The 25703-nt window shown below is 61.7% G+C and overlaps 1 protein-coding gene across 5 annotated transcripts; it reads left to right on the top strand.

The window, feature by feature from the left end:
• The first annotated feature begins 1966 nt into the window (after positions 1–1966).
• On the top strand, positions 1967–23940 carry CARD10 (caspase recruitment domain family member 10). Of its 5 annotated transcripts, none has more exons than XM_079140708.1 (21): positions 1967–2157; positions 2266–2517; positions 3280–3417; positions 4614–4939; positions 8397–8588; positions 9352–9507; positions 9947–10072; positions 11358–11549; positions 12528–12662; positions 12944–13059; positions 13936–13967; positions 14342–14465; positions 18223–18382; positions 18747–18855; positions 19238–19481; positions 19656–19725; positions 20659–20752; positions 21924–22082; positions 22162–22277; positions 22740–22852; positions 23035–23940. In XM_079140708.1, exons 1-21 carry the CDS (start codon positions 2022–2024, stop codon positions 23273–23275), a joined length of 3231 nt encoding a protein of 1076 aa, XP_078996834.1. In that variant the 5' UTR covers positions 1967–2021; the 3' UTR covers positions 23276–23940. The 5 variants fall into 5 exon arrangements, with proteins under 5 accessions (XP_078996834.1, XP_078996837.1, XP_078996833.1 ...); XM_079140711.1 differs by having other exon boundaries at positions 1975–2157; positions 13939–13967; XM_079140707.1 differs by lacking the exon at positions 1967–2157 and having other exon boundaries at positions 2257–2517; positions 13939–13967; positions 22743–22852.
• The last annotated feature ends 1763 nt before the right edge of the window (positions 23941–25703 follow it).

Raw genomic sequence — 25703 nt, 5'->3', positions numbered from 1 at the left:
AGCCTGGGCGTGGATCCAGAGCCCCTGGCACAAGGTCCAGAGCCTTTGTGTCCCTGAGGCAGCCCTGGTGTGGCTAAGGGGGAGGATGAACACGGCAGAACCCACGAGAGGGCGATAACGAAGGTAGATGGTCAACCACGCGGCCACCGGCAGTGTTGTGGACGCTGCCTCCCGCCTGGCTCAGGGCCCACGGAGGGCAGGTGCGTGTGTGCACGTGTGACACTGTGTGTGTGTAACTGCGCGTGGATGCGTGAGCGTGCTGTCCCAGGAACTCTGCTGCTTTCCCAGGAATGCCAGGCACCCAGGCTTAGACCCAGGGTCCCTCACTTCTCTGTCCACTTCTCTGCAGACATCTGCCTAATCTCTGGACCCTGTCTGGGCTTCTTGATGAGAAAATAATTAACCACAGACTCATTTTCCAAGGCTTCCACCCCATTCTCCTTGCCCAGTTAAAAATATTCACAATGAACCGGGCTGCTGGTGGGAGGAGCCATGTGTGGGAGGGCAGGGAGAGGGGAGGACACAGGCCACAGAGAGGGAGAGCTGAGCCTGGACTCAGGGCTGGGGTGGAAAGAAGCCAGGACCTGGGCTCTGACCTCATCCTCCGTTGCCTCACTGTGTGAATTTGGACAGGTTCCTTACACTTTCTGGGCTTCTGTTTCCTCCTGTGTTAATCAATGGATTTGCACCAGAATTCAGTCCTTCCCAAGCATTTCTTCTGCATGTAAGCAGGTGACACCTAAAATAAAAACAAGTGAACAATGAGAAGAAAATACGTGGTTAATTTAGGTTGGGAAAGGTCACTGGGATACATGGTTTCTGATTTCTTAATGGCAGAACTTTTCAGAGCCTTTATTGATGGAAAACTTTTGAGTGCTTGGATTAGTAACGCGTACACCCATGGCGACAAGGTCAGAGGAGTGGAAGGGGTTTGGAGACTCGTATCTTTTCATGCTCCCTCGCGCCCTCCCCCTCAACAGGCACCATTGGAAGTTTCCAGTGCATAGAGAGATGGTATCACACATACCAGTGAGTGAGTAGACTCAGACCTTATCTTGCCAAGTGACCACCAGTCCCCAAAAGGGGAGGAGCTTAGATGTAGCAATTTCTCAAACTTACTTGACTTTAATCACAGATGCTCCCCCCAACCATCTCTGGGACCAGCATGGAGGGGAACACCCTTTGAGAAATGTGACTCCCATCTTTGAGAAGACGTCCATGACCTCTGCCCTCTGCTGCCCACTCAGAGACTGTCCTGAGACTGAGGGAAGGTGCCAGAGTGTGCAGTCTGTTTGGGGACCCAGAGGTCTGGGAGGGGCAAAAGCTTGCACAGGTCACTGGCAGGTTAAGAGGCTGGGCTGGGATCAGAAGGTAGTGCTCCCGGACACTGCTCCCCAGACCGAGGGCCCCTGTGGCTCACAGCTGACCAGGGCCATAGAAGTGCCAGGATCTGGCGGTTGTGGGGGACCTTCTAAAGCCCTGCCCCACTTTAAGCTCATTTCCCTGGAGATGGGGTGCATGGGGCTGTGACCGGGCATGTGGCGTCTGCACAGGGCTGTTGCCTGGGTAGGTTGTGCGGGGACCATGGTGGTGTGGGTGTGGTGTGTGAGGTGGGAGCGGAGTCCACTGCGTGTTGGGTGACCCTGGGCCGCGGTGCGCTGCTGCGCCGCGACGGGAGCCCCCACCGTGAACTCCGTGAGCGCTCGGGGACTGTGCGCGTGCGGTGTGGCGGCGAGTGCGGCTGGCGCTGCGTCTGCACCGTCCGGCGCAGGTTGGCTGCGGCCCGCGGCGCGCGGGGTGGGCGTGGGCAGGGGCGCGGCGGCCGGGAAGGTGTGTCGCGGCGCGGGAGGGTGTGCGGTGGGTCCCCGCCCCGCGGGGGCCGGGCAGGTGTGGGCGGGCCGCCGGGACCCCGCCGCCCGGCCGGGAGAGCGGGCGGGAAACAGGAAGCGGGGGAGGCGGGCCGGACGGCGGGAGGGCGGACGCACGGGTGGCCGGCGGCGGACGCTGGCCGGCGGGCGGCGATGTGGGGAGGCCGGGGCGGCCCGGGCGGCTGCGGGGACGGGGGCGGAGCCGGGGGCGCCGAGGGCGCCGCCCCCCTGCGCCGACGGAGCCGCCGCCCGAGCCCGGAGCCCGGAGCCCCAGGCCGCGGCGTGCGGGGTGAGTCGCGCGCGGGGCGGCTCGGGCGGCGACCCGCGCGGCCCTGAGGGCGACGCCCCGCGGTGGCATCCGGGCGCCCTGCCGACCCCGCGCGCCTCTCGCCCGCAGAGCCCGAGGACGCGGCCATGCCCGGCCCGGCCGAGGCGGGGGAGGCCGAGGAGGAGCCCGCGGCCGGCTCGGGGTCCGAGGCGGAGGAGGACGCGCTCTGGGAGCGGATCGAAGGCGTCCGGCACCGGCTGACGCGCGCCCTGAACCCGGCCAAGCTCACGCCGTATCTGCGCCAGTGCCGGGTCATCGACGAGCAGGACGAGGAGGAGGTGCTGAGCACCTACCGCTTCCCGTGCCGCGTCAACCGCACCGGTGAGCGGCGGGGTGCGCGCTGTCGGGCCCCGGGCGGGACGGGCCCGAGTGCAGCGCGTGCAGACCCGCGGCGCCGGGCCGGGGCTCTGCTCCCCTGGGCCTCAGTCTCCGCCATCTGTGGAGTGCGCTGCTCTGGCGCCCACCGCCCGCCTCCTGCTGAGCCACACCGTCGGGGGTCTGTGCGCCTGGTGCCCTTCCACTTCCTGAACCCACATGCGAGCAGAGGCTTGGATGAGGTCGCTGGTGCCGCTTGACTGGGACCTCCTGCTTACAGCTGGTGGCTTTGGCACCTTTCCTGTGCCCTTTGACCACCTGTTGTCTCCCTGCCCCCTCCTGTGTGCCCTGTGTTCCTAGGACAGTCGTTTTTCCGCAGGGGCTCAAGACCCATCGCGGTTTTATGGGGGTCCTCCCTCCCAGGGTCTTTGAACTAGGCTGGCAAAGGAATGAGAATCTGACGGTGGAATTTCTGGCTCTGCTTTGGGGGCTGCAGGGGAGTCTCTGCCTTTGCTGACCTCATCTATCTGTGGGCCTGTGTGGGGGGTAGGGTGTTGGGGGCTGCTCACAGGTGCCACTGTGGAGGGCGTCTGGCTCTCCTGGCCTGGCAGACAGGCCCTCCTCCCTGATCTGTTGGGACAGGCCCCTGTGTATGTGTCATCAGCTCAGAAATCTGGGGAACGTGGGCCCTGAAGCATGGTGGGGAAGAACCAGCCAGGCTCTGGGGGAGGCCCTCATCCTGACCCCTGGGTGCACCCACCCCCACAGGGCGTCTCATGGACATCTTGCGCTGCCGAGGCAAGAGGGGATACGAGGCCTTCCTGGAAGCCCTCGAGTTCTACTACCCAGAACACTTCAGGCTGCTTACCGGCCGGGAACCTGCCCAGCGCTGCTCCATGATCCTTGGTGAGTGGATCTGCAATGGTTGCCAGTGTGTCTGCACCAGAGGGAGATACCCCGGTACCTCATTATTGCTGCTGATCAGACCTAGACACTGAGGCATAAGCTGAAGCAGTTTGCCCAGGGCCCCATGGTTGGCTGAGAGTAGGGCTGGGTTTCCAATCCAGTTAGTACGAATTCAGAACCCATGTGCGGAATATAACACGGCTCTCTACCCAGTGTTGTTTTCAGACTTGCTATGGCTGGCCCACGTGGGCTTGTAGTTTCTTATGTAAAAAATTCAGAGGCTGCAGGTGATGTCAGCGTAAAAGGAGAGGCTAGATCTTTCCTCCTTCCTTCAGTTCTGTTCTGCAGGTGGCAGTTTTTGAGTCCTCCTGTCTTAGCATTCACACACATACACTGGGGTGGCCTATGTGTTGTCCGATATCTGACTTTTTCTCAAAATGGCTTATTTTAGTGGTTCTTCTGTGTCTATTGCACTTGTTTGAAGTATATGCATAATGTTCATTAGTGAAGTTGTGGCTTAGTGCTTGAAACCATCCCTTGTTGATGGCCATCTAGGTTTTTTTCTAGTTGTGTTATGTTGTGGTGCTGGGAACAACTCGTGTGTGCATCTCTGTGCAATTCTATCTTTCTAAACGGGGGAGGGTTTCTGAAGTAGACTTTCTCAAGGAGAATGTGCATTTTAAATGTTATATAAAAAATGATGGGTACCATAATAGTATTTATCTTACAGGGTTGCATGTGTGTATCCAGCACAAAGAATAAAGCCACCAAATGTTAGTGGCAACTGTTTTTATTGCTGGTGGATCAGATCTTTTCTTCTTGTGTTTGTTGATCACGTTTATTTTGGGACTTGCTTATTGATAGTTTTTGCCTATATTTTTATGCAGTTGTTTGCTTTTTTCTTATTGATTTGTAGGGACTCTTTACATATGATGACTGAGTCATTCGTTATATTCATTATACTTTTAACTCTATGTTTTAATATAGTTAGATCTTTCTTTTTCAGAGAGTTAAACACTTTTTTGTATGACTTTGTCTGTGTTGTCTAACTTTTGGATTTTGTGTCATGTTTAGGAAGCCCTTCTCTATCCTCAAATTACAAAATTATACTCCAGGATGTCCTCCTATTTTGTGGCTGGGTCTTTTCTGTGTAATCTGTCATCCCCTCCTGAATATCCTGTCCCCTGTCCTGGCAGATGAAGAGGGACCTGAGGGCCTGACCCAGTTTCTGATGACGGAGGTGCGGAGGCTGCGGGAGGCTCGCAAGAGCCAGCTGCAGCGGGAGCAGCAGCTGCAGGCGCGGGGCCGGGTGCTGGAGGAGGAGCGGGCAGGGTTGGAGCAGCGGCTGCGGGAGCAGCAGCAGACCCAGGAGCGCTGCCAGCGGCTGCGGGAGGACTGGGAGGCGGGCAGCCTGGAGCTGCTGCGGCTGAAGGACGAGAACTATATGATCGCCATGCGTCTGGCCCAGCTCAGCGAGGAGAAGAACTCAGCCGTGCTGCGCAGCCGCGACCTGCAGCTGGCGGTAGGCCCCGGGGAGGTGGGTGGGGCAGGGTGTAGAAGGACGGGTGACCTCTGTGGAGTGCGGTGGCACGGGGAGCCAGCTGCACCCCAGTGCTGCGGTCGGCCTGCTCTAGCCCTGGAGAAGTCCTTCGCCTGCCCTAGGCCTGCTTCATGGTTATGATCGTGGTTCAGATTGTGGGTCCCCCTCCCAAGATGCTAGGCCATGTGGGCATCTAGTGGGTAGCGGCCAGGGAGGCTGCCAGACCTCCTCAGTGCCCAGGACAGCCTCCGCCACGGGCAAGTACCGAGCCCCAGGCTCACACAGGGCCCACGGGAGAAGCCTTGGGTCATGAGGATTCAGTGAACGTGAGACGCGGGATCTTGGTGCTCAGAGTCTGGCAGTCAGTGCTCAAAACCTGCATGACCAGTGTCCACGCCTGCTGCTGCTTTCAAGAGCCGTCCACGGGCCACGCAAGTGACACGTGGCATGTCTCCTGATCGTCACTGGAGCACCCTGCGCCAGTTCCCTTCCTGGCTGAGGCTCAGACTGCGGAGGAGTGCTCCTCGTGGCCCTGCCAGGGAGACAGCCTGCTTTTGAACCGGGTCCACCTGGCACGGGTGCTGGCTTCCTTCCCAGGGTGCTTTCTGCTCCCTGTCCAGGGAGATCTCACCTGATCCTCTCCAGCAGCGCGAGGCTGGCCTCTTACAGGACCCGGAACCGAGCTCACTTTCGTGGCTTCTTATTGGGTCTGAGTAGGGGATAATACAGTCTCAGCTGCCACGGGGAGTCATCCGAAGGACAAGTGAGCTTACCAGCACCAGCAGCATGCAGTAGGCTGTTTCCTGGAATGCTGTGTGGGATCCCTTTTTCCTCCCCAGCACTGGGGGTTGGAACCCAGGACCTCGTGCATGCTAGGCAAGCACCCTGCATCCCCAACCCTTCTTTATTTTGAGGTAGGGTTTATTTAAGTTGCTGAGGCTGGCCTTAAATTGTGACCCTCCTGCCTCGGCCTCCTGAGTGGCTGGGATGACAGGTCCTTGCCATCTCCCCGTGGTTGTTGCTGGTTCCTGTGGGTGAAGGTTGGTTGGTGTGGGGCACTGGGTTGACAGTGCTTGCTGGGTGGGTTGCTGTTTTGGGCGGGAGTCCTGATCAGAGTGCTGAGGTCTCAAGATGAAGCTGGCCCTGCTTGAGGGTGCAGGTGGCCAGTTTGCTGTTGTGAGGTGACTGAGGACTCTGCTCGGTGCTTGGCACGAGGGAGGCATTCTGAGGGGTGGTGGGCAGGGCCACCATGTGTGCCCCACACCTGGCTCTGCTGCTAATGACAGTGTGACATGGGTGAGGCTTCCCTCCCCGTGACTCAGTTTACCCATCTTCAGAGCGAGAGGTCACAGATGAGGACCACATTGCAATTATAAAGCACCGCAGGCCTGGTGTGGTGGTGCAGGCCTTTACCAATCCTGGCAGCTCAGGAGGCTGGGGCAGGAGGATCCCAAGTTCAAAGCCAGCCTCAACAACTAGTGAGGCCCTCGGCAACTCAGTGAGACCTTGTCTCAAAATATAAATTAAAAAAGGCTGGGGATGTGGCTCAGTGGTTAAGCACCCCTGGGTTTAATCCTGATCCCAAAACAACAATGACAAAATCCCCCCCCCCCCCGCCCCCGTTCACTTCAACGGTGAAGTGCCTTGGGGCACCAGGCTTGGTTTTAAATGTCTTCTGGGCACAAACCCTTGCCCTTCCCAGCTGCCCTGTGTTGCAGGTGGGCTCTGTGCCACCTCCATTTCTGGAGGGGAAACTGGGGCCCAGAGGGATCGGCTGGAGCCCTTCTCAAAGCTCCCTAGACTGAAAGAACTCCAACCGTGTCCTGTGCATCACTGAGTCTGGTGGGTGGCAGGTGGGGTCCCCTCTCTTCACCCAGCGGAGCCTCTTTTTCCGAGACAGGAAAGCATCTTGTGCTCAGAGAGGCCAGCACTGGCTGGCGAGGCCCTGGAAGAGGCTGCTCCTGGCGCGGCATGGTTGGGGTGGGTCTGTGGCCTGGGTCCCCTGCAGCGGCAGGTGTGCAGGTGGCCAGACCTTCGTGGGACAGCCAGCAGTCCTGGGCTTGGCGGCAGGTCCCTTCCCTCGTGGCAGGTGTGTGGCGGTTGTTTTAATACTGTGCTTTATAAGCTGCACATTTCACGGGCCATTATCTCTAAGCCACGTACACTTAAGGGACCGGAGCTGTAACTGGGCGCTAAGCGAGTCCGTGCAGGATCGAACACACCTGGAGTGGGGCGGAGTCCGCAGGGCCCATCCTCAGAGCTCCTCCGGAGCCAGCTGGCCGAGGGTCAGGCAGCAGGCCGTGGCTGGGGCTGTGCTTTACCGTAAAGGGCTGGCCAGGCCTGCCCTTGAGACTGGCCGTCCTTCTCTGGTGGGTCACAAAGCCTGTTTTGTGAGTGGAGAGAGATGCGGAGTCAGGAGTTTCTGAGTCTGTGGAGGAGGAGCCCTCTGACTTCACGGCGCTTACGGCGCTGCCTGCCCCAGCGTCCAGACTGCGGGGGTGCGTGTGGGTGTGTGTTTGTGACAGGGTGTGTGGTGCAATTTCTGAGGACTGGGGAGAGCAGGTCATTTTCCAAGATGGGCCAGACTCTGCTCAGACACTGGACTTTGGCACACCTGACCACAGCCCCAGAGGTCATTGACCGTCCTATGGACGACTTCAGTTTTTGGCCTGCCACCTGCTGCTACTCTTAGGGCCCCCTCAAGACCCCCACGGCCCCCCGCCCGGGCCAGCCTCTCGCTCCACACAGCCACCTGGTGACCTGCCAGTGTTCTGGGATTGTACTGAAAACACCGAAGACCCCTCGTCACATTCCTGGTGGCCGTCGCTGCCTGTCCACTCTCCCGTTTGATTCTGGCAATAATTTTTGGTGGCAGGGGAGGGGATCAACTGGGCCCATTTTACCGGGGAGGAAACTGAGGCACAGGGGAGGCAAGCAACTTGCTCTGGGGGGCAGACCCTAAGGGTGGTAAAGTCGAAATCTGAACCTGGAACCTGGAGTCTGGTGGGTGAACCAGCAGCCCAGTGCGTGGATGAGCGTGGCTCTTTGGAACCTTGTGAAGGGAGGACTGGCGTGTGGAGCTGGAGGTGGGGTTGGCGGGGCCTCGCTGGCTCCTGGGCTGGCAGAGACCCTCAGACCCACCGCCCCGTGCAGATGAGGAGATGGAGGCACAGCCAGGGGCCATGACTTGCCCACAGCCACTGCGAACTGAGGCAGAGCTGGGTCCAGACCCTGGTCCCCGTCTCCTCAGGCAGCCCTCCTGTCGTCCTGGCTCAGTTGACGACTTGCAGTGTGGGGACTGAGGGGCAGGAGCCCCGGGGAGGTGGCTTGGCCTTTCACTCCCTTCCTCTGCCCTTCAGCCCCGAGTCTGCCCAGCCCAGCCCTTCCTCAGGAGGCTCCCCGTGGCCCTCCCTGGGATGACCCGTGTCCCCCACCCTAGGTGGACCAGCTCAAGCTGAAGGTCAGCCGGCTGGAGGAAGAGTGTGCCCTTCTGCGGAGGGCCCGGGGGCCGCTCCCGGGGCCCGAGGAGAAGGAGAAGGAGCCAGACGGTGCGGACCTGGTCTCGGAGCTGCGGGCTGAGAACCAGCGGCTGACGGCGTCCTTGCAGGAGCTTCAGGAAGGCCTCCAGCAGGTGACCTGGCCGCTCTGGAGGCCCCGCTCGCCTGCCCTCCTGGACAGCCAGGCTGCAGCCCTGGTGTGGTCCAGGCGGCCGCTTTCCAGAGTTCTCACTGTGCTGCTGGTCCTGCATGATTAGCTTGGGGACTGTGGGTGGCTGGGGGCTCTGAACCCGTGACACTGCTCCTGCTGTGTGGGCGCTTCCTGGGGTGAGGCCTAAGGTTGCCTGGAATTTGCAGAGGAGTCTGAGACTCTGCAGTTGAGACCCCTGAGGCCTGGGTGGCCCCAGCACTTGCTTGGGGCCCCATGGCAGGTGAGGGCAGCATGGACCTGCCCCTGGCTGTTGTTCCACAGAGGAAGTGGGGGCGGGAGCAAGTGTCTCTCATGGGCCTGGGGGTGCCTGGCTGGGGGGGTCTCGGGCTAGATTCCGGGCCCAGGGTCAGTCCCTTGCAGACCCTCGTCAGAGGGGTGGGATAGACTTGGGACAGCCACTTGTCTGTTTCCCTGGTGGTGCCACGTGGGGGCCGGAGCAGGAGGGAGGGGGCCAGGTATTTGTTTCAGGAAAAAGGTCCCAGCTGACTTAATGAAAGCGTTCCTGGCCCTGGGTCCTCCTTTGTGTCCCAGATGTCCCCTGGAGAGCAGGACTGGCGGGCACACCAGCTCCCCACAGGGAGACCGGGGTCCAGGCCAAGGTGGCAGAGCCAGCGTGGGGTCCCTTCCTCCCCGCCACGGTGGGCCCTGGGCCACCTGCTGAGGTGGCCCTGAACTCTGGTCCCCAGGAGGCCAGCCGGCCGGGGGCCCCGGGCTCCGAGCGCATCCTCCTGGACATCCTGGAGCATGACTGGCGGGAGGCGCAGGACAGCCGGCAGGAGCTGTGCCAGAAGCTGCTCGCCACGCAGGGGGAGCTGCAGTGGGCCGAGGAGCTGCGGGACAAGGTAGCGCCCTCCGCAGGCAGGGCCCTGGGGCTGGAGGGCACAGGGCACGGCCAGCCTTCCCCTGGCGTCTCTGCCAGGCAGGTGCCAGGGGCTGCGCTCATCGGCTCTCCGATTTGACAGGAGGCCCTCTGGCTCATAGTGAGCAGAGCAGGGGCCCCGCCGCGGGGAGGGGACCCTAGCCGGGAGTGAGCAGGGGCCACACGCGATCCTGAGGAGTAGTTGGAAGCGCAGATGGTGACGAGTGCTGGAGGAGGGCAGAGAGGGGTCCGGGCCACAGGCGGCCTGGTGGTGTCACCACTAAGGTCCTCTCCATTGTATAGACTAGGCAGCTGCGGCCCAGCGGGGAGGGGCGCCGAGGCCGGGCTCAGGCCTCTCTTGCTGGGCCTGTGGGGCGTCCTGGCCTGTGGTGGCCTGAGCCCGCCTGCCTGTGCACCCTCAGTACCTGCAGGAGATGGAGGACCTGCGGCTGAAGCACCGTGCGCTGCAGAAGGACTGCGACCTGTACAAGCACCGCATGGCCACCGTGCTGGCCCAGCTGGAGGAGATCGAGAAGGAGCGGGACCAGGTGAGGCCGCCGTCCCATGCTGCTTCTGGTGCAGGGGAGGAGCCGCAGGGCTGGGATTGGAGGAGACTAAGGGTGTGCCGGTCCGCTTAGGGTGGGGCAGGTAAGCCGGGGCCAGGGACCGGCATTTGCTGACACTGGGGCCAGCCCCACGGCCCAGGGCCTGTGTGCACGTTGGAAAGCAAGACGTGGGCCTGAGACAGCAGCAAGGCTAGTGTCACGTGGGCTGTGGAGCCCCTCCGAGGCCAGCTGGCCTCATGCCCTCCTTGTGCAGGACCCAGGGACCCAAGTCAGGGGCTGGCCCTGGGTCACACAGCCAGGGGGCACTAGAGCTGGGTCCTCAGACCTTGGTCCCCAAGCTGCTGCCGGGAGCGCTGCTGGCATTTGCTCCCTCACACCCTGGACGCCTGCCCCTCCTGAGCCCCGGGACGGTCACTGAAGCTGGTCCTGGTGTCTTGCTTGTCTGAGTCCCTGTTCTTTCCATACCACGGACAAGGCCAGTGCAGGGGAGGTGCCTCCAAATATTTGCTGATAAAGAAATTCTGAAAAGTTTTGGCCCCAATCCCTGGGCCCCACAGCCCTGCCTCCTGTTGAGGCTGTGGGGTGGGCCCAGGGCCCCAGGCCCCTGCTGCCTTGTGTCTGGCTCCCCATGTCAGGGGGTGGCGGTGGGGGGGCGGGGAGGCTGGAGGGTTTTATTTGTGACCAAGTTTGAATCCCATGATGAGTTGAAGCCTTCGTGTTAGAATCGCCCCAGATTTGGGGCTTCATCCTGATTCGGGTGGTCTGGGGCAACACCCAGAATCTGCATGACACCAGGTGCTCCCAGTCCCTTCTGTCTCTAGCTCCCTCAGAGCCAGAGGGTGGCAGGACCAGGCCATGTGCCCACCTCCCAGGGACCCTCTGCTCCATGGTAGAGGAAAGTGCTTTGGATGCAATGGGGTGGGTTCAGCTTGTGGCTCCTATGCTGATGGGGTGCCCTGGACACACAGTGGGTCTCCTGGAAACCTTTTCAGTTGGAATGTTTCGGGCCTGGCTGTGCGATTGGAAGCTTGGTTGGAGTCCAGCTTGCCCCGGCTGACGTGGTTTCTCCATCTGCAAGATGAGAATAATGATAATATATCTAACTAATTCTGTTAGTGGGAAGATTAAATGAGCTGATATTTAGCAAAGGGCCCCACACACGGCCTGAAAGCAGCCATTCCTGATACCTTCCCTTTCTTGAGGCCGGGGGCTGGGATCGTGGAGCCAGGGTGGTCCCTTCAGCTGCTGGCTCCCCTTGCTCCTCCAGGCCATCCAGAGCCGGGATCGGGTCCAGCTGCAGTACTCCCAGAGCCTCATCGAGAAGGATCAGTACCGCAGGCAGGTGCGGGGGCTAGAGGCCGAGCGGGACGAGCTGCTGACCACGCTCACCAGCCTGGAGGGCACCAAGGCCCTGCTGGAGGCCCAGCTGCAGCGGACCCAGGGCGGCCCTTGCCTCAAGGTGAGCCGCCCAGCTGTCCTGGGAGTGAGGTTGGCTTCCGGGGAGTTCTCGGCAGGCCTAGAGCACACAGGACCAGCCGGCAGACCTCAGCAGGTGGCAGTGGGAGTGTGGGGGACTGCCAGGGTCGCTTAGCCGGGAGTGGGCGTGGCTTGATGACGTGGCTCTCTGGGTTTTGGGGTCGTTCTGGGACACTAAGGATATTTGAAGCCTGACTTGGCATAGGCCTGGGAAGCCTAGTGCTTTAGGAATGCACTTGGGCCCCAGAGACGGGAGACCCATATTAGTTTAGTCTGATATGGGCTAAAAAGACCAGCTGGTCTAGGACCCTCATTGTACAGGACCCAGAGAGGCTTGGGGACTTGCCCAAGATCACACGGCCAGGCAGCCCTCAAGCCAGGTCCCCAACACTTTGTAAAGCAGACACTGGTTCCCTGGCTGCCACTCTGCCTCTGCCTGTCAGGGTTGCTCAGGGGAGCCCTGGCATCGAGGCACTGGGGCCTGGAGAAATAGGAGGAGGTACAGCTCTCTGGCCTCTCCCTTTAGGACCCTCAGTGGCCTTTCTGCTCTTGGGTAAAGATGAGCTCCTATGCTAGGAGGACCTGCAGTTTGGGCCCCTCCTTTCCTCTAATCTGGTTCTCTGGCTCTGAGTGTTTTAATTCCTGGAATATGTCACAGTCCTGCCTCAGGGCCTTTGCACATGCTTTCTGCTTGCCTGGACCATCCTCCCCAGCTGTACTTAACTTAGCACCTACATATGCCTGGTCCTCAGTTCAACCGGACTTCCTCTGGAGAGCGTTCGGATGCTCTGGGTGTGTGGGGACATCTTCCTTCTGCTGTCTCACCGCTTGGGGTGATTTTGTTTCTATCTCCTGGTTTGCAATTGGTCGCCCCGTGGAGGCTGAGACGTGCTCCGTGCGGGCCAGGCTCTGGCTTCCTGTGTGGCCAGGCTCAGCGCGGCCTCCACGTCCCCCCTTTCAGGCCTGCGCCTCCTCCCACTCCCTGTGCTCCAACCTCAGCAGCACCTGGAGCCTCAGCGAGCTCCCCTCCCCACGGGCAGGCCCTGATACAGCCGGCGAAGTGGCCATCGCCGGGGGATCTGAGCCCCACACCTCGGTAAGATGCCCACCTACCTAAATATGGAGGACCCGATAGCGTTCCCATGATGACTGAGAGAGTGCTGTGGGGTTGCAGCAGTTCAGCTCCCGGGGAGGGTGACCAGGGAGGCCAGCAGCTTCTCTGGCCCCCAGGGCCCTCGTGTGCCGGCCTGGGCCAGGAGAGCCTGCTGTTCCTCGCGTGGCGCCAGGTCTCGTCTGCGGAACGGGCAGAGGCCGGACGTGCTGAGGGCCGGGGTAGGGCTGCGGTGGGGTGACCCAGGCTCTGTCCCCGCCTCGCAGGAGGAGGCCACGGACAGCGAGAAGGAGATCAACAGGCTCTCCATCCTGCCCTTCCCCCCCAGTGCCGGCTCCATCCTCCGCCGGCAGCGCGAGGAGGACCCCGAGCCCCCCAAGAGGTAAGACTGACAGGGCCGCCCAGGAGGTGGGGTGCTCTCTCCCGCATGGACACCTCCCAGGAGCCCTGGTGCCAGAGTCAGGTCCAGTCCCCTCCCTTGACTGGCCTTAAATGGCTGGCACTCTGGAACAGGAGTCGAGTCCCAGAAGGGACAGAGTCAGGGTGGCTGAAGGCGGGGCCTGGGTAGCGCTTACCTGGCATGCACGAGGCCGGGTTCCATCTCCAGCACGACCAAAGAAAAGCCAAAGGGCAGGACAGTCACCGGTGGGGAAGCCTGCTGCTCAGGACCAGGGGACGTAGAGAAGGTTTCTAGGCCCGGGACTGAGGCAGGAAGCTGCGCCCCGGGTTGGGGCATCAGCAGGAAGCTGGGGCCGGAGGGTCTCAGTCACATCAGCAGGTGGCCAAGACCAGGTGGGAGTTCCCTGCCTCCTGGGGTATGTCCCCCTGCACCCCTGTCGGTCCCTCTGCTGAGGGAGGCGGAGCACAGGGAGGGTTGGATCTGAGCGAATGCTGTGTGTCAAGGAGGGAGGGGTCTACTTTGGGGGACACCCCCGGGAGCCAGGACGACAGGGGGTGAGCGAGGCAGGGTCGGGAGGCCGTCAGGGGAGGCTTTGGGAGGAGGTAGCATCGAGGGTGCTGGCTTGGAAGACAGGCTAGCTGTGGGACACCGTGTCAGGGAGCCAGGACATGAACTTCTTGCCTTGTGACTTCAGGGAGCTGGTGACACTGGTGCTCTGTGCCCAGGCCCTAGACTGGGGTCTAGCCTGCATTCGCTTGGGGGCGTGGGACTTTTTGGCGGCTTGAGGGCAGGAGGAGGGAGTGGGGAGTAGTCCCCACTGTGTCTCATCTCCTGTCCCCTCCCTGTCCTCTCTCCTAGCAGGTCCTTCAGCAGCATGTCAGACATCACAGGTGACAGCCCTGGGGACCCTGGGGGGAGGGGCGCGGCAGCCTGCTGGCGACCCACGCTGCCTGCTCTGCCCTGGCCCGTGTCCCCTTCCTGAGGCTGCACCATGTCCTGGCCAGGCAGGAAGCCCTGCTTGGGAGGCTCCCAGGCTCACCCTGTGCCCAGTGCTGCCCTTATTCCTGCTCCTGGCTGTGCTTGTGGGGTTTCGAGTCCTGCCCACCCTCTTCCAGGAGAGTGAAGGGTCCCCCATGGGCCCTGGCCCTGCTCTGAGCCCAGTGGGCCTGGGGTGCCCTGGGGCCTCCACCCTGCAGGGACACTCTTAGACCTGGGCCTTGCCTGCTTCCCAGTCCCAGCCCCTGACCTTACTGTCCTTCCCCAGGGAGTGTGACACTCAAGCCCTGGTCCCCTGGCCTCTCTTCCTCCTCCTCCTCCGACAGTGTGTGGCCTTTGGGAAAGCCAGAAGGCCTCTTGGGCCGGGGCTGCGGCCTGGACCTCCTCAACAGGTATGCGGGCCGGGCTGGGCGCGTCACGGGAGGGAGCAGCTCCACCTGCTTTTGCACCCGAGAATGTCCGGTTCTGCAGCACCGGCAGACCTTGGGTCTGAGTCCTGTCACCGCTGGGCACTGTCTGCATGACCTGAGCAGCTCCCCGTTCCTCCCTGGGTCTCAGTGTCCTCACTGGTAAGGGGCACAGTGATCTCTTCCGCATGTGGGTGTTTTGAGATTTATGACTAAAGTCTCCAGCTCTGCCAGGCACATAGTAGGTGCTTAGTAAGTGTAGCTCTTCTCAAGGGCTGCCCTTGTCCCAGCTGACGGCTCACCCGTCTTCCCTGACTGAGCTCCAGCAGGTCTGAGCCATCAGCTGAACTTCTTGCTGTGGGTGGCCTGGGGATGCCCTGGGAGCCCCTGTGTCTGGGCTGGCCTTGAGTCGAAACAGGAGTCACAAAATGTTAGCAGACTGCAGTTTGGTTCATGCTTGCCAGTGGCTCTAAGGAGGGCCAGGGGACCAGGGGGACCAAGGCTAGAATGCTCCCTTCTAACTCAGTGTGGAGAGCCAGCCATCAGGGAGAGAGGCTGTGGAGAGAGCAGAGGCTGCCAGGGAGAGGCCTGGGGCATGTCAGGGAGGCCAGGGCTGCACAGAGCCATGCAGGCTGAGTCGGGCTGGAGCCCTGGACTTTGGCTTGTGTGCTCAGGAGGGCCTGGGAAGGTGCAGGGCCAGCTGCCGGCTGGTCACCCTGAGCAGGCATTCTGATTATTTTTGTGTGTAGAGGAGGAAACCGAGGCTCTGGGAGGTTAAGGAACTTGTCCAGGATCACACAGCTGAGAAGTACCGGGCCAGGTCCATAGTGGCCTGATCGGGCTTGGGTTTTGAATGCCAGAGCTGGGGTGTGTGCTGCTGGGCACAGAGGTTCAGTGTACCAGGGCTGAGCGGGACCAGGGGCCTCCTGCCTCCCGGAGGCAGCGCAGTCACCGGTGTTGGGCCCCTGCCCCACCCCCACCAGTGCGACATTGTTTCTGCCTGTGCAGGACGTTCTTCTGGGGGAAGGGGCGGAGGTGCCTCCCTTCCTGCCTGCCTGCCTGGCCCTTCCTCCTTCCTCCAGCTCGGCCTGCTGCAGAGGTCCTGGCTGCTGTCCAGGGGGCGCAGGATGCCGAGGGAGCAGGAGGCTGGGCCCTGCCCCTGCCTGGCCCTGGGATCACGTGGCCCCCTGGGCTGCCGACTGCTCCTGGGGAGGAGGGGGCTGGAGGAGGAACTGGGCTGAAGTGGGCGACTGAAGTGGGCCGCTTACTTTCCCAGGGCCACAGCACTGGCTGTCGGCTGGGGTCGTGGTAGAGGTCCCTGCATTCCTTCTGGAGAGCTTGGGACCGAGCTGGCCCCGGGCGGACGTCCGCACCTGTCAGCTCTCATGTGTCCTTGCCTCGGGGTCAGCACTCTGGGCCCTTCCCTCAGGACGGTGCAGGGGATGGGGGACTGTAGGGTCCAGCCAGCCAGGCGGGGAGACAGAGAGGAGTAGCTCAAGAGTGCCGTGAGACCAGGCCGAGCCCCGCGCCGCCTCGTGTGGGCCCCGGGGGTCTCCAGAACCTTCTCCCACAGAGCCAGTTCTCAGGGGCCTTTGCCTCACTCAGGCTGGAGGCTGGAATCGAGCCCCCTGCTCCCCACGTTCTCTCCGGACTCCTGCTCACTGGGGAGCCTGGTGCTGAGGGATCTGATGGGGACCCTGCTCCCAGCCCACCCTGAGGACTGAGTGCGGAGAGCAGGTGTCATGTCTCTGGAGGCTCAGAGAAGTCACTTGTCCTTTTGGACCTCAGGAGATTGGCAGGGGTGTCGCGGAGAGCTGGGTCTCCAGGGGGCAGCAGCAGCGGGCAGAGGAAAGCGGAGGAGCCAAGGGTCCGCCTCGCAGCTGGATTGCAGGCTGCTTGCTGGGCTGGTGTCTGGAGGCCGCGGCAGTCAGCCATCCGTGAGGAGGCGAGGCTGGAGGGTGGCGCTGTGATCGGAACCACAGCTGACAAGGGAGAAACGCTGCTTTCTCTTGAGCTCTTGCCAGGCTCCGTCCTGAGAGTGGTCCACATTTTAACTCAGCGTGTTGGGTGAGGTGGGTGGACGCCAGCGTCGCCCGCCTGGCCCCCGTTTCTGCTGGGGCCCTCCCTGGTGCTTTCCTCCGGCTTTTCTGACCACACCTGACACCACCTCACACAAAAGGCTGCAGAGTCAATAGTTGAATTTTCCTGGGTGGAGGCAGGATCCAGTTCCATCCATTAAAAGACAGCTAGAACCGGGTGCAGCGGCCCATGCCTGTAGACCCAGCTGCTGGATTGCGAGGCAGGATTGCGAGTTCAAAGCCAGCCTCACCAACTTAGGGAGGCCCTAAGCAACTCAGTGAGGCCTGTCTCTAAATAAAAGACAAAAAGGGATGGGGATGTGGCTCAGTGGTTAAGCACCCCAGGGTTCAATCCCTGGTACAAGAAAACAAAACAGAGCAGCTAGTCAGGTTAGCAGCCCCTGAGGGACGGGCCGCACAGCCCTCTGGTCCACCTTTGACTGTGATCTTGGTCCATGAGCTGAGCCTCACACCCACACTGGCGGAGGGGTGCCAAGGTCATCCTTGTTTTGTGGCCACAGTAACTGAGCCTCACGTGGAGACTCCTTTGCCTAAGTCTGGTGCACAGTTGGGAATGGATTGGGAGCCACACGGTTGTGCCAGCCATGGGCAGGCCAGGTCTCGGGCCTCCAGTTCTTTCCATGCCCCCCATGCAGTCTGTAGCTGTCTGCCCAATCCCTCAGGGCTGGCTCTCTGCTTTGACTGAGGAGGCTGGGCTGAGCCTCGCTCCTGTGACAAAGGTCCCTGCTCCCCAGAGGTGTGACTGGGTTAAGGACCTGGTAGCAGGAGCAGAGCGGCTGGACCAGTGTGCAGCCTCCAGGGTTCTGCCTGGGCCCCTACCCCAACGCTAGCCCCACCCCCTCCCCATGGTCCGGGCCACATGGAAGGGCCTCCCTTTGTCACTCTCTCACTTAGCCTGCCTGAGGGCTTCACTGGTTCTCCACCAGGGACAGGTGGACCCTGCTGCATGGACATCTTGGCTGTGCTGTCTAGGGAGGCCACATGTCGTCCTTCCCTGCCTCCCCAGGCTGGCCCAGGTACTTCTGGGAGCCATTTCCCAGGATGCTCTGTTAGTACTCAGGGCAAGGAGCCCAGTGGGTGGCTGGCCACGGGCAGTGCCCAGTGAGTGCTGCTGCTGTGGTGGCGCATTCTGTTCTCTGTCCTCCATGCTTTGCTCATGCCTGGACCACTGTCCCCTCTCTGTCTGTCACCGAGCTCTCCGTCTCTGTTCTTCACCAAGGCGTAACCCAGGTACTTCTTCCCCGGGAAGCCTCCCCCGACCCCTGTGCTCCCTGAGCTGGCCGGACCTGTCTTCCGATCTGTGTGGTCTAACTGCAGCCCCTCCCTGGCTGTGTGCGTGACAAGCATTGACTAGGCATCCGCGGCATGCCAGACGCCAGGTTTGGTGCGAGGGAAGCAGGCTGCCTGGTCTGGCGCTGAGGCCTTCTTTTGATGGACGTAAGAAAATGCCCCACCGCGGCCTGGGGCCCGCGCGGGCAGGCTGCTTTTGGCTTGAGCTTTGATGGACGAGGTGGGGGACATTCCAGGCAGAGGGCACGGGGTGGGACCCAGGGCATGCTCGGCGACTGGCATCAGTGCCATCTCTAAGGAAGCTGAGCGTATCAAAACACTGGACAGTAATTCCCATCCTTCTCCCTTCTCAGGTCTCTGGCCATCCGAGTGTCTGGCTGGAGCCCCCCAGGAGGCCCAGAGGCCCAGGACAAGAGTCCAGATGGTCTGTCGTTTCTTGGGGACCGATGGTCTGGGGCGGTGGTACGGAGGGTGCTATCCGGGCCTGGGTCGGCCAGGACGGAACCCAGAGAGGTGAGGCCCCTCCCCTTAAGGGGAGGCTCAAGCTGGGGGCGGAGTCAGTGCTTCACCAGGGCTGGATCGGTGGAGCAGGGTCACTGGGTGGAGCTCCTGGGGGTTGGCTAAAGCAGAAGCGGCTCCGTGACGTCCGCCCCAGGCAATGTAGTAAAATCTGACTGCGCTGGGAGCGTGGTGCACAGGTATCCCCGCCACTCACTAGGCTGAGCTGGAATATCTGTCAAGGCCACCTTAGCAGCTTAGTGAGACCCTATCTCAAAACAAAAAACAAAAAACAAAAAACAAAATCTGGGTGGGAGCTGGGAGGCGGGGCAGACGGCACATTGACAGAGAGCCCTCTTTAAGAATCACTTCCCCGCAGGAGGCCGAGGCTGCAGGCCTGGAGGGCGCAGGCCTCGAAGCCGAAACCCAGCAGAGAACCTTGCGGTGGAGCCCGTCGTCCACGCTGCCCTTCCTGCTGGACTCCAAGGGTAAGCCTGGCCTGGGGAGGGCCTGGGACCCACTGTCCTAGGAAGTGAGCAGGGGCCCAAGGGAGGGCTCTTGCAGCCCGGCGCATGTGGGAAGAGGAGAGTCCCGCCCCAGCCTCCTGCTCCTGGCTGTGCAGGGACCTCCTTTTGTTGGGTTTGTGCCCTTTTCAGGCCTCTCCTTGGTAAGCATCTTATCCAGGAGGGGAACCCTGCTTTAGGGTTCCAAGAGGCCTGGGTTGACGTCCTGGTTCTGTCCCTGACGGGCTGTGTGGCCTGGGGCCAGTCCCTGTGCCTCTCGAACTTGGAGAAGGAAGGTGGGGTCCTAGTGCTGGCTCCCTGACCTTACCTCCTTCCTCTTGTCCCCCCTGCTCCCTGCCCCGTCCAGCCTGCCAGTCCTTCCACGAAGCCCTTAATGCCTGGGTGAAGGGTACGGGAGCTGAGCCCTTCTACATCCGAGCCAACCTCACCCTGCCCGAGCGCGCAGATCCCCACGCCCTCTGTGTGAAAGCCCAAGAGATCCTGCGGCTGGTGGACCCCGCCTACAAGCGGCGGCAAGAGTGGTTCTGCACCCGGGTCGACCCCCTCACGCTGCGGGATCTGGACCGGGGCACTGTGCCCAATTACCAGAGGTGACACAGGGCCAGGAGCCTGGGGACAGGGTCCTGCTAGGAGCCAGGACCAGGATGGGGGCTCTCCTTCCTTCTGCACTGTCTCACCGTCCTCTGGGATGGGATGCGGGGCTGGAGAAGAGGAGGGGCGGCTTTCTTCTCCCTACAAGTGCCTGACAGGACTCCTTCCCACAGAGCCCAGCAGCTCCTAGAAGGTCAGGAAAAATGTCTGTCCTCCAGCCGTCACCGAAGCCCCCGCAGTAATGTAAGCAGGTTTGGGGGGGCAGGGAGGGGACCCAGGAGAGCAGGACACAAGGGTGGGGTCCAAAGGGAGGGGGCAGGCTCCATGTTCTGGCAGCTCTGGGGGAAGAGAGAAGGGAGAAGCCCACCTGAATTCTTTCCTGTGACTTAGTTGGTTTTCTACTATGTGCCCAGCAAACAGAAAACAATAATGCCACCATCCAGGATGGTTGAGATTAAATAAGATAGAGTGTACCAATGCCCAGGGGCACGTCTGCATGGAGCAGGCATCTGACAAGTCACATTCGCTTTTCAGTCCCTGGATGAGGGCTGGCTTGGGCTGGGTCACCATCCCCACCGTGTCCCTGGGCAAAATGAGACCAGTGTAGAGAATCGATGGGGCGTGGACCCTGGGGTGGGCTGCCTGAAGCAGCCTCAGCTCTGTGACTTTGGACTGTGGCCTGAACCTCATCCTCCTGCGGCTCCTGGAGGCAGTTTTCCTTAGCTGTGAGACGGGCAAGTTGCTCCGCTGCCTCCTGGACAGCCTGTGGCCCCAGAGGCCTGCACATCAGGGGCTCGGGCCTGCCCTGCTGCCGGCAGGCCATGCTCATTAGGTGTCCGTGTGATTAGTTCTGTCACTGGTTTCGTTAATCTTTCTGCCCACGGTCACCTTGCTGATTCATTGGAAGAGAAACCAGGCTTGTCTGTCATGTGACACGCGGTTCCTGTGGGTCTCTGTGCTTCTCGTCCTCATCTGTAGAGTGGGGGTACATCCAAGGCTCCTCCCGCGGGCTCTGCTGGGTTAGCTTCTCTGCGTCTCGCCTGGCGGGGCTTGCCGAGGCTCTTCTGGAGCGCCTGGACAGTGGTGGTGGCGAGGCCCACTCTTCCTGGGGTCCTTTCTGCTCTCCTCTGTCCCTGAGTTGGGGTGGAGTGACCCTCTTTCTTGATGCCCTCCCAGCTGAAGAAGCGAGCCCTGGGGCTGGTGAGGCCCAAGCCCGTGGGGGGTCCTGCGGGGGATTCCCCAGAGCAGCTGCTGCCGGAGCCCTGCACAGGTGAGTGCAGCTGTGACCGTGTGTCCCGTGTCACTCCCAGTGTCCAGGAGTGTGCATCCAGGTGACCTTTGGTGTGGAAGGGCTTATTGTGAGTCCCAGTGCTGTTGGTGCTTATGCCAGGGGCTTGAGGGACAGGGCTCCCCCTGGTGGTTAAGGGGTCAAGGTTGCTGGTGGCTTTGTCTGCTGGTGGCTTTGTCTGCGGGCGGGTGCTGTGTGCTGAGGGGCAGTGAGCACAGGCCTGTTCTGTGGTTCTCACATATGTATGGTGGCAGGTGCCATGAGGACCCCAGGGAGTCCTGGAGGCAGCAGAATGAGTCCACTGGCCAGATCAGGGAGGAGTGGGGAACCCAGATGAGAGAGTAGTGATTCTGGGGACAGGGGCGGTTAGGGAGGGTGTTTTGGAGGATGGTGGGCACAGCTAGTGGGTGTCGAACACCTGCTCTGTAAGGCATGTTAGGTCCAGGGACATGGCGGTCCTCTGCACGGGGCTCACTGTCCCAGGGTGGGCAGACCTCCCAGCTTCACCATGCAAATGCAGAAAGCGGGATGCGTGCAATGCGGGAGAGCTGGGTGCAGTGGACACACGCCAGGGACCCTTCCCATCTAGGGCCCGGGGAGGCGTGGCCTGGGCTCCCAGGCAGCAAGGGTCACCTGGGCTGGGCAGTCAGGGGCAGGGCTTTGGGGGGCTGCAGGGCCGGCAGAAGCCCTGGGATTGGAGGCGTCTGAAGGCAGTGTGAAGTCCGGGGTGCAGTCTGTGGTTCATCCTCCCTGGGCTCCCGGGCAGGACTGTCACCCAGGCAGAGGATGTGGCCTTGGCCCTGGAATCTGGGAAGTCACTGGTGCTTGGCAACCAGGGAGTCACCTGATCTTCCTTTCTCTCGAGGCCTCTCTGCCTGCTGAGGCGAGAGTGACCTGCAGGGGGCGGGGCTGAGGCAGAGGATCCCCAGGGAGCCTGTTCAGTTGCCCCAGCAAGCCGGGGGTCCAGGGCTGCAGTGTCAGGTGTGTGTGTGTGCTTGTACATGTGCGCGTGTCTGGGGACATGTGGGAGCAGGAGAAGCACCCAGGAAGGGAAAGCAGAGGGTGGCTGGGGAGGCGATGTTTTTGAGTATCAAGAGAGAAGAGCCCCGACCTGCCTAGACTCTCTTCTCTTCTGGGTCCCGCCCTGCCGCAGAGCCAGAGCGCAGGCTCAAACCCTACAGCCTGGTGCGGCCACTGCTGGTGTCTGCCCTCCGGCCTGTGGTGCTGCTGCCCGAGTGCCTGGCACCCCGGCTCATCCGCAATCTGCTGGACCTGCCCAGCTCCCGGCTAGACTTCCAAGTGTGCCCGGCGGGTGAGCCTGCCACCTGGGAGGGGGTCGGGGGAGAGCCAGGCCTGTGGACCTGCAACACCCTGTCCCTGTCCCTCTGCAGAAAGCCTCTCTGGGGAGGAGCAGTGTGCATCCTCAGCACCGGGGGCCCCCAAGGCCCAGCCTGCCACCCCAGGGTTGGGCAACAGGATCCGGGCCATCCAGGAGTCTGTTGGGAAGGTAGGTGCTGGGGCGCTGGGACTGAGGGGGCTGGGCTGCCATCCTGGGCCCACGAGCTAGCGTCTGAGCCACCTCCTGGGGTCCTCAGTTTCCTTACCTGCGATGTGGACGGGTTGGGGCTGATGCCCTCACATGGGTCACGCTGAAGGCGGTGAGCTGGGACATCTCACCTGCTCATGCCATCCTGGGAGACGGCCAGGTCTCTAGGGTGGGAGGTGGGGTGGGGCTAACTCCATCCTGTGGACAAGGTGGCCCAGGTGGAGTGGGGATAGGACCTTCCTCTAGGTCACCAGCGAGCCCAGGTCTTCAGTCTCCCTGCCTTGGTTCTTTGCCTCCTGTCAGGGTCCCTCTGGGTGAGGACCTGGCTGTGCACCAGGGGAGGCCGGCATAGGGCTGTGCGGGGTGGATGTGGGGCACTGGTGTCCTGGGCTGGAATAAACGTGGGCTCTCTCCACCGAGAAGAAGCACTGCCTGTTGGAGCTGGGCGCGCGGGGCGTGCGGGAGCTGGTCCAGAGCGAGGTCTACCCCATTGTCATCCACGTGGAGGTGACTGAGAAGAACGTCCGGGAAGTCAGGTGAGGTGGGGGGCGAGCCCTCTCTGTGGATGTCTCCGGGGCTCCATCTCTAAGTGCCGTCTGTCTCTCTCCCTCTGTCTGTCTTCTCCGTCTGACCCTTCACGTCTTGGTTCACTCCCTCCCTCTGCCTCTGCTGTCTTGGTCCCCCACTCTGACGACTGTCCATCCTCCTCTCTCCACAGGGGCCTGCTGGGCCGGCCCGGCTGGCGGGACTCCGAGCTGCTGCGGCAGTGCCGTGGCTCCGAGCAGGTGCTCTGGGGGCTGCCCTGCTCCTGGGTGCAGGTGCCCGCGCACGCTTGGAGCCACGCAGAGGAGCTGGCCAAGGTGGTGCGTGGCCGCATCTTGCAGGAGCAGGCCCGCCTGGTGTGGGTGGAGATCGGCGGCACCCGGGGCGGCGGCAGCAGCAGTAGCAGTGAGGCCTGAGGCCCGCCCCGTGCCTGGGCTTCCTCACACACTGCAGAGGCTGCTGTGGACTCGGCCCTCCCTATCCCGAGCCTTCTTGGGCCCTGGACTCTGATGTGGGGCCTTGGCTTTGGGCTCACCAGCTCTGCTGAGCCGGTGGGAGCCTATGGGACAGAGCTTCCACCCACCACCGTACTTGCTGCTGTGGGCCTTCCCTGTGTGTCTGTGTCCTTTCCTTAGACACTCCCTTGGCGTCTGGGCCCTCCCGCCTGTGCATGGGTGTGCACACCCAGGTTCTCCTGGGGCAGTTATGTCCCTCCCCCCTGCACGCGAGGCATCTGGGTCTTCAGCCTGCTCAGCGTGCAGGATGGCTGAGCTGGCACCACGGGACTCCGACCTGCCCGGCTCATGTCTTGATGCGGCCACACGTGGACAGGTGGCCCCTGTTCCACCATTGCGGTAGCCCTCGTGTTTCTGGTTCTCTCCTGTGTAAATGTCGTGTCCCACCCCTGTCACCCTTGGGCACTCACGTGGTGTTCCCCGAGCACACCCAGGACCAAGTTCTCAAGCTGCCCCAGCCCCACCCCTTGGAGGGCTTGGGGAGGGGCTGCTCTGCCACAGGAGTGCGGCCGGGCCCTTCTCACTGAGAGCTGCACATCTAGGAACATTAAACACTTTGTCACGGACGTTGTGGCCTTCTGCTTGCATCCCTGGCCTTGGGCCCCTCTCCACTCTCTGCTTGGCCTCATCCCCAACACAGGCTGATTCTCCCTTTCAGGTCCCTGCTCGCCCGTGGGGAGGGTCATATTTCCCTCCCGACTCATCGCAGAGCCGCCCGCCATCTGTGCTGGCATCACCTTACCTGCCCCAAGTGACAGGTGGAGGGCCCCACGGATGGGCCACCCCAGTGCCCAGCCCTGCCCTGCCTTTCAAAGGAGCGTCCTGTGGAGCAGGGGCTTTGAATCCCCTGGGGTACAATCTCAGACTTAGGGGGTCCAGTTGCTGAGTCTGGGAGATCAAGGGCAAGCCCTGGGTGGGTGCCCAAGTCCCCAACGCAGTCACCTCCAGTGGGAGCCCCCAGGCAGACTGGAGCAGTGCTGTGTGAATTCCAGGATCAGAGTTCCTGTCTCAGAAGCATCTTTTGGACCTCTGTGCCTCTGTGCAGGTGACCATCTTTGGTGACAGCAATGCACTTGGTCAGGCGCCTGGAGGATTTGGAGAGAGTGGGTGTACTAATGAGTTAGAGACAGAAAATGGGTTCAGCGTGGCCACCTGGGAGTAGGAAGGGCTGGGGGCATGGCTTGGGCTGGGTCCTGTAGCCCGAGGGGTCTTCCCAGGGTGCTGGAGCAGAGCTGGGGGCATCCAGGAGCCCTGTGTGGGGTTGACAGCGGGCTGAGGCAGGCAGAGTTCTGGCCCAAGTGGGTGGGGGGAGAGGGCTCTTTGAAATACCAGGGGGCAGGTCTGGGCCTCCATGTTTGGCACCTGGTGGGAAATAGTCCTGGGCCCAGGAGGGATCCCAGTGAGGACGTGGGGGGAGGGGTGTGGAGAGGGAACAGGGAAGCTGAGAGGGGATGAGGGTGCCCAGATGAGGGACTGCACCCTGTCTTCAGTGGGAACAAGGGGAGAGCAGGAGAGGATGCAGGGAAAGAGGTGTTGAGGGCCTTGGGAGGTGGACCACAGGGGATTTGGAGGGGATTGGAGGGCGGGAGGGGCTGTGCTTTCCCGGGATGGCGCCCAGGCGCAGAGCTGTGTGGGTTGGTGGAAGACCCAGCTCCCACCTAGCTCCTGTATCCGCCAGCCAGGGGCTTCCCGGGCGACAACTTCCACATCCTCTCCATGGGGCCCTAACCCACAGAGGCTGCTGATGCTGTGTGGCGGGGGCGGAGCTGTTGATTACGAGACCTCAGCTCTTTCTACCCTCCTAAGAAAGGAGGTGCAGGTTAGGATGGCAGGGGACAGGGGACCCTTGACTGGGAGTTTGAAGCCCCTGGTCTGTCACCAGGGTCTGGCTGTGGAGTTGGATCCTGAGGTGTCCCGTGCCACTTCAGGCTGCCTCTGGTGGAGACCCTCTCCTGTCCCTCCAGCCACCTTCCCCCTTGGACAGTGGCCTCTGAATCTGTCCCTAGTCACACCATTGCGGCACTTTGGCTCATGCTCAGCCTGAGTTGGCACATGCTCTGTATATTTTGTTCTAAGGACAGGGAGCCAGTGCAGGGTTGGAGCAGAGGAAGGAGATGTGAGGACTTCGTGCAAACTAAGATGGAGGAGTGGATGGGGAAGACCTCTGTTCGCTGGGGCGGCTGGGAGAGAGGCAGCTCTACAGCTTGCCAGGGAAGGTGGGGCAGGGTGGGCCCCAGCCTGGACAGGTGCCCTCAGGGGTCTCCTGCTGGGCCAGATGAGAACCAGAGGCCAGGCTTCCACCTGGCTCTGTGCCTGTGTTGCTGGATCA

The sequence above is a fragment of the Sciurus vulgaris genome (genome assembly GCF_902686455.1).
Source record: "Sciurus vulgaris genome assembly, chromosome: 5".
NCBI lineage: Eukaryota > Metazoa > Chordata > Mammalia > Rodentia > Sciuridae > Sciurus > Sciurus vulgaris.
This window is presented reverse-complemented; position numbering and strand designations above follow the sequence as displayed.

Excerpts from the sequence above, each read along its gene's own strand:
- CARD10 (XM_079140708.1), top strand. The coding sequence starts at position 2,022 with ATGTGGGGAGGCCGGGGCGGCCCGGGCGGCTGCGGGGACGGGGGCGGA. Across the intron at positions 8,589-9,351 it reads TTCAGGAAGGCCTCCAGCAG|GAGGCCAGCCGGCCGGGGGC; the intron begins GTGACCTGGCCG and ends TCTGGTCCCCAG. Across the intron at positions 22,083-22,161 it reads CTTCCAAGTGTGCCCGGCGG|AAAGCCTCTCTGGGGAGGAG; the intron begins GTGAGCCTGCCA and ends GTCCCTCTGCAG.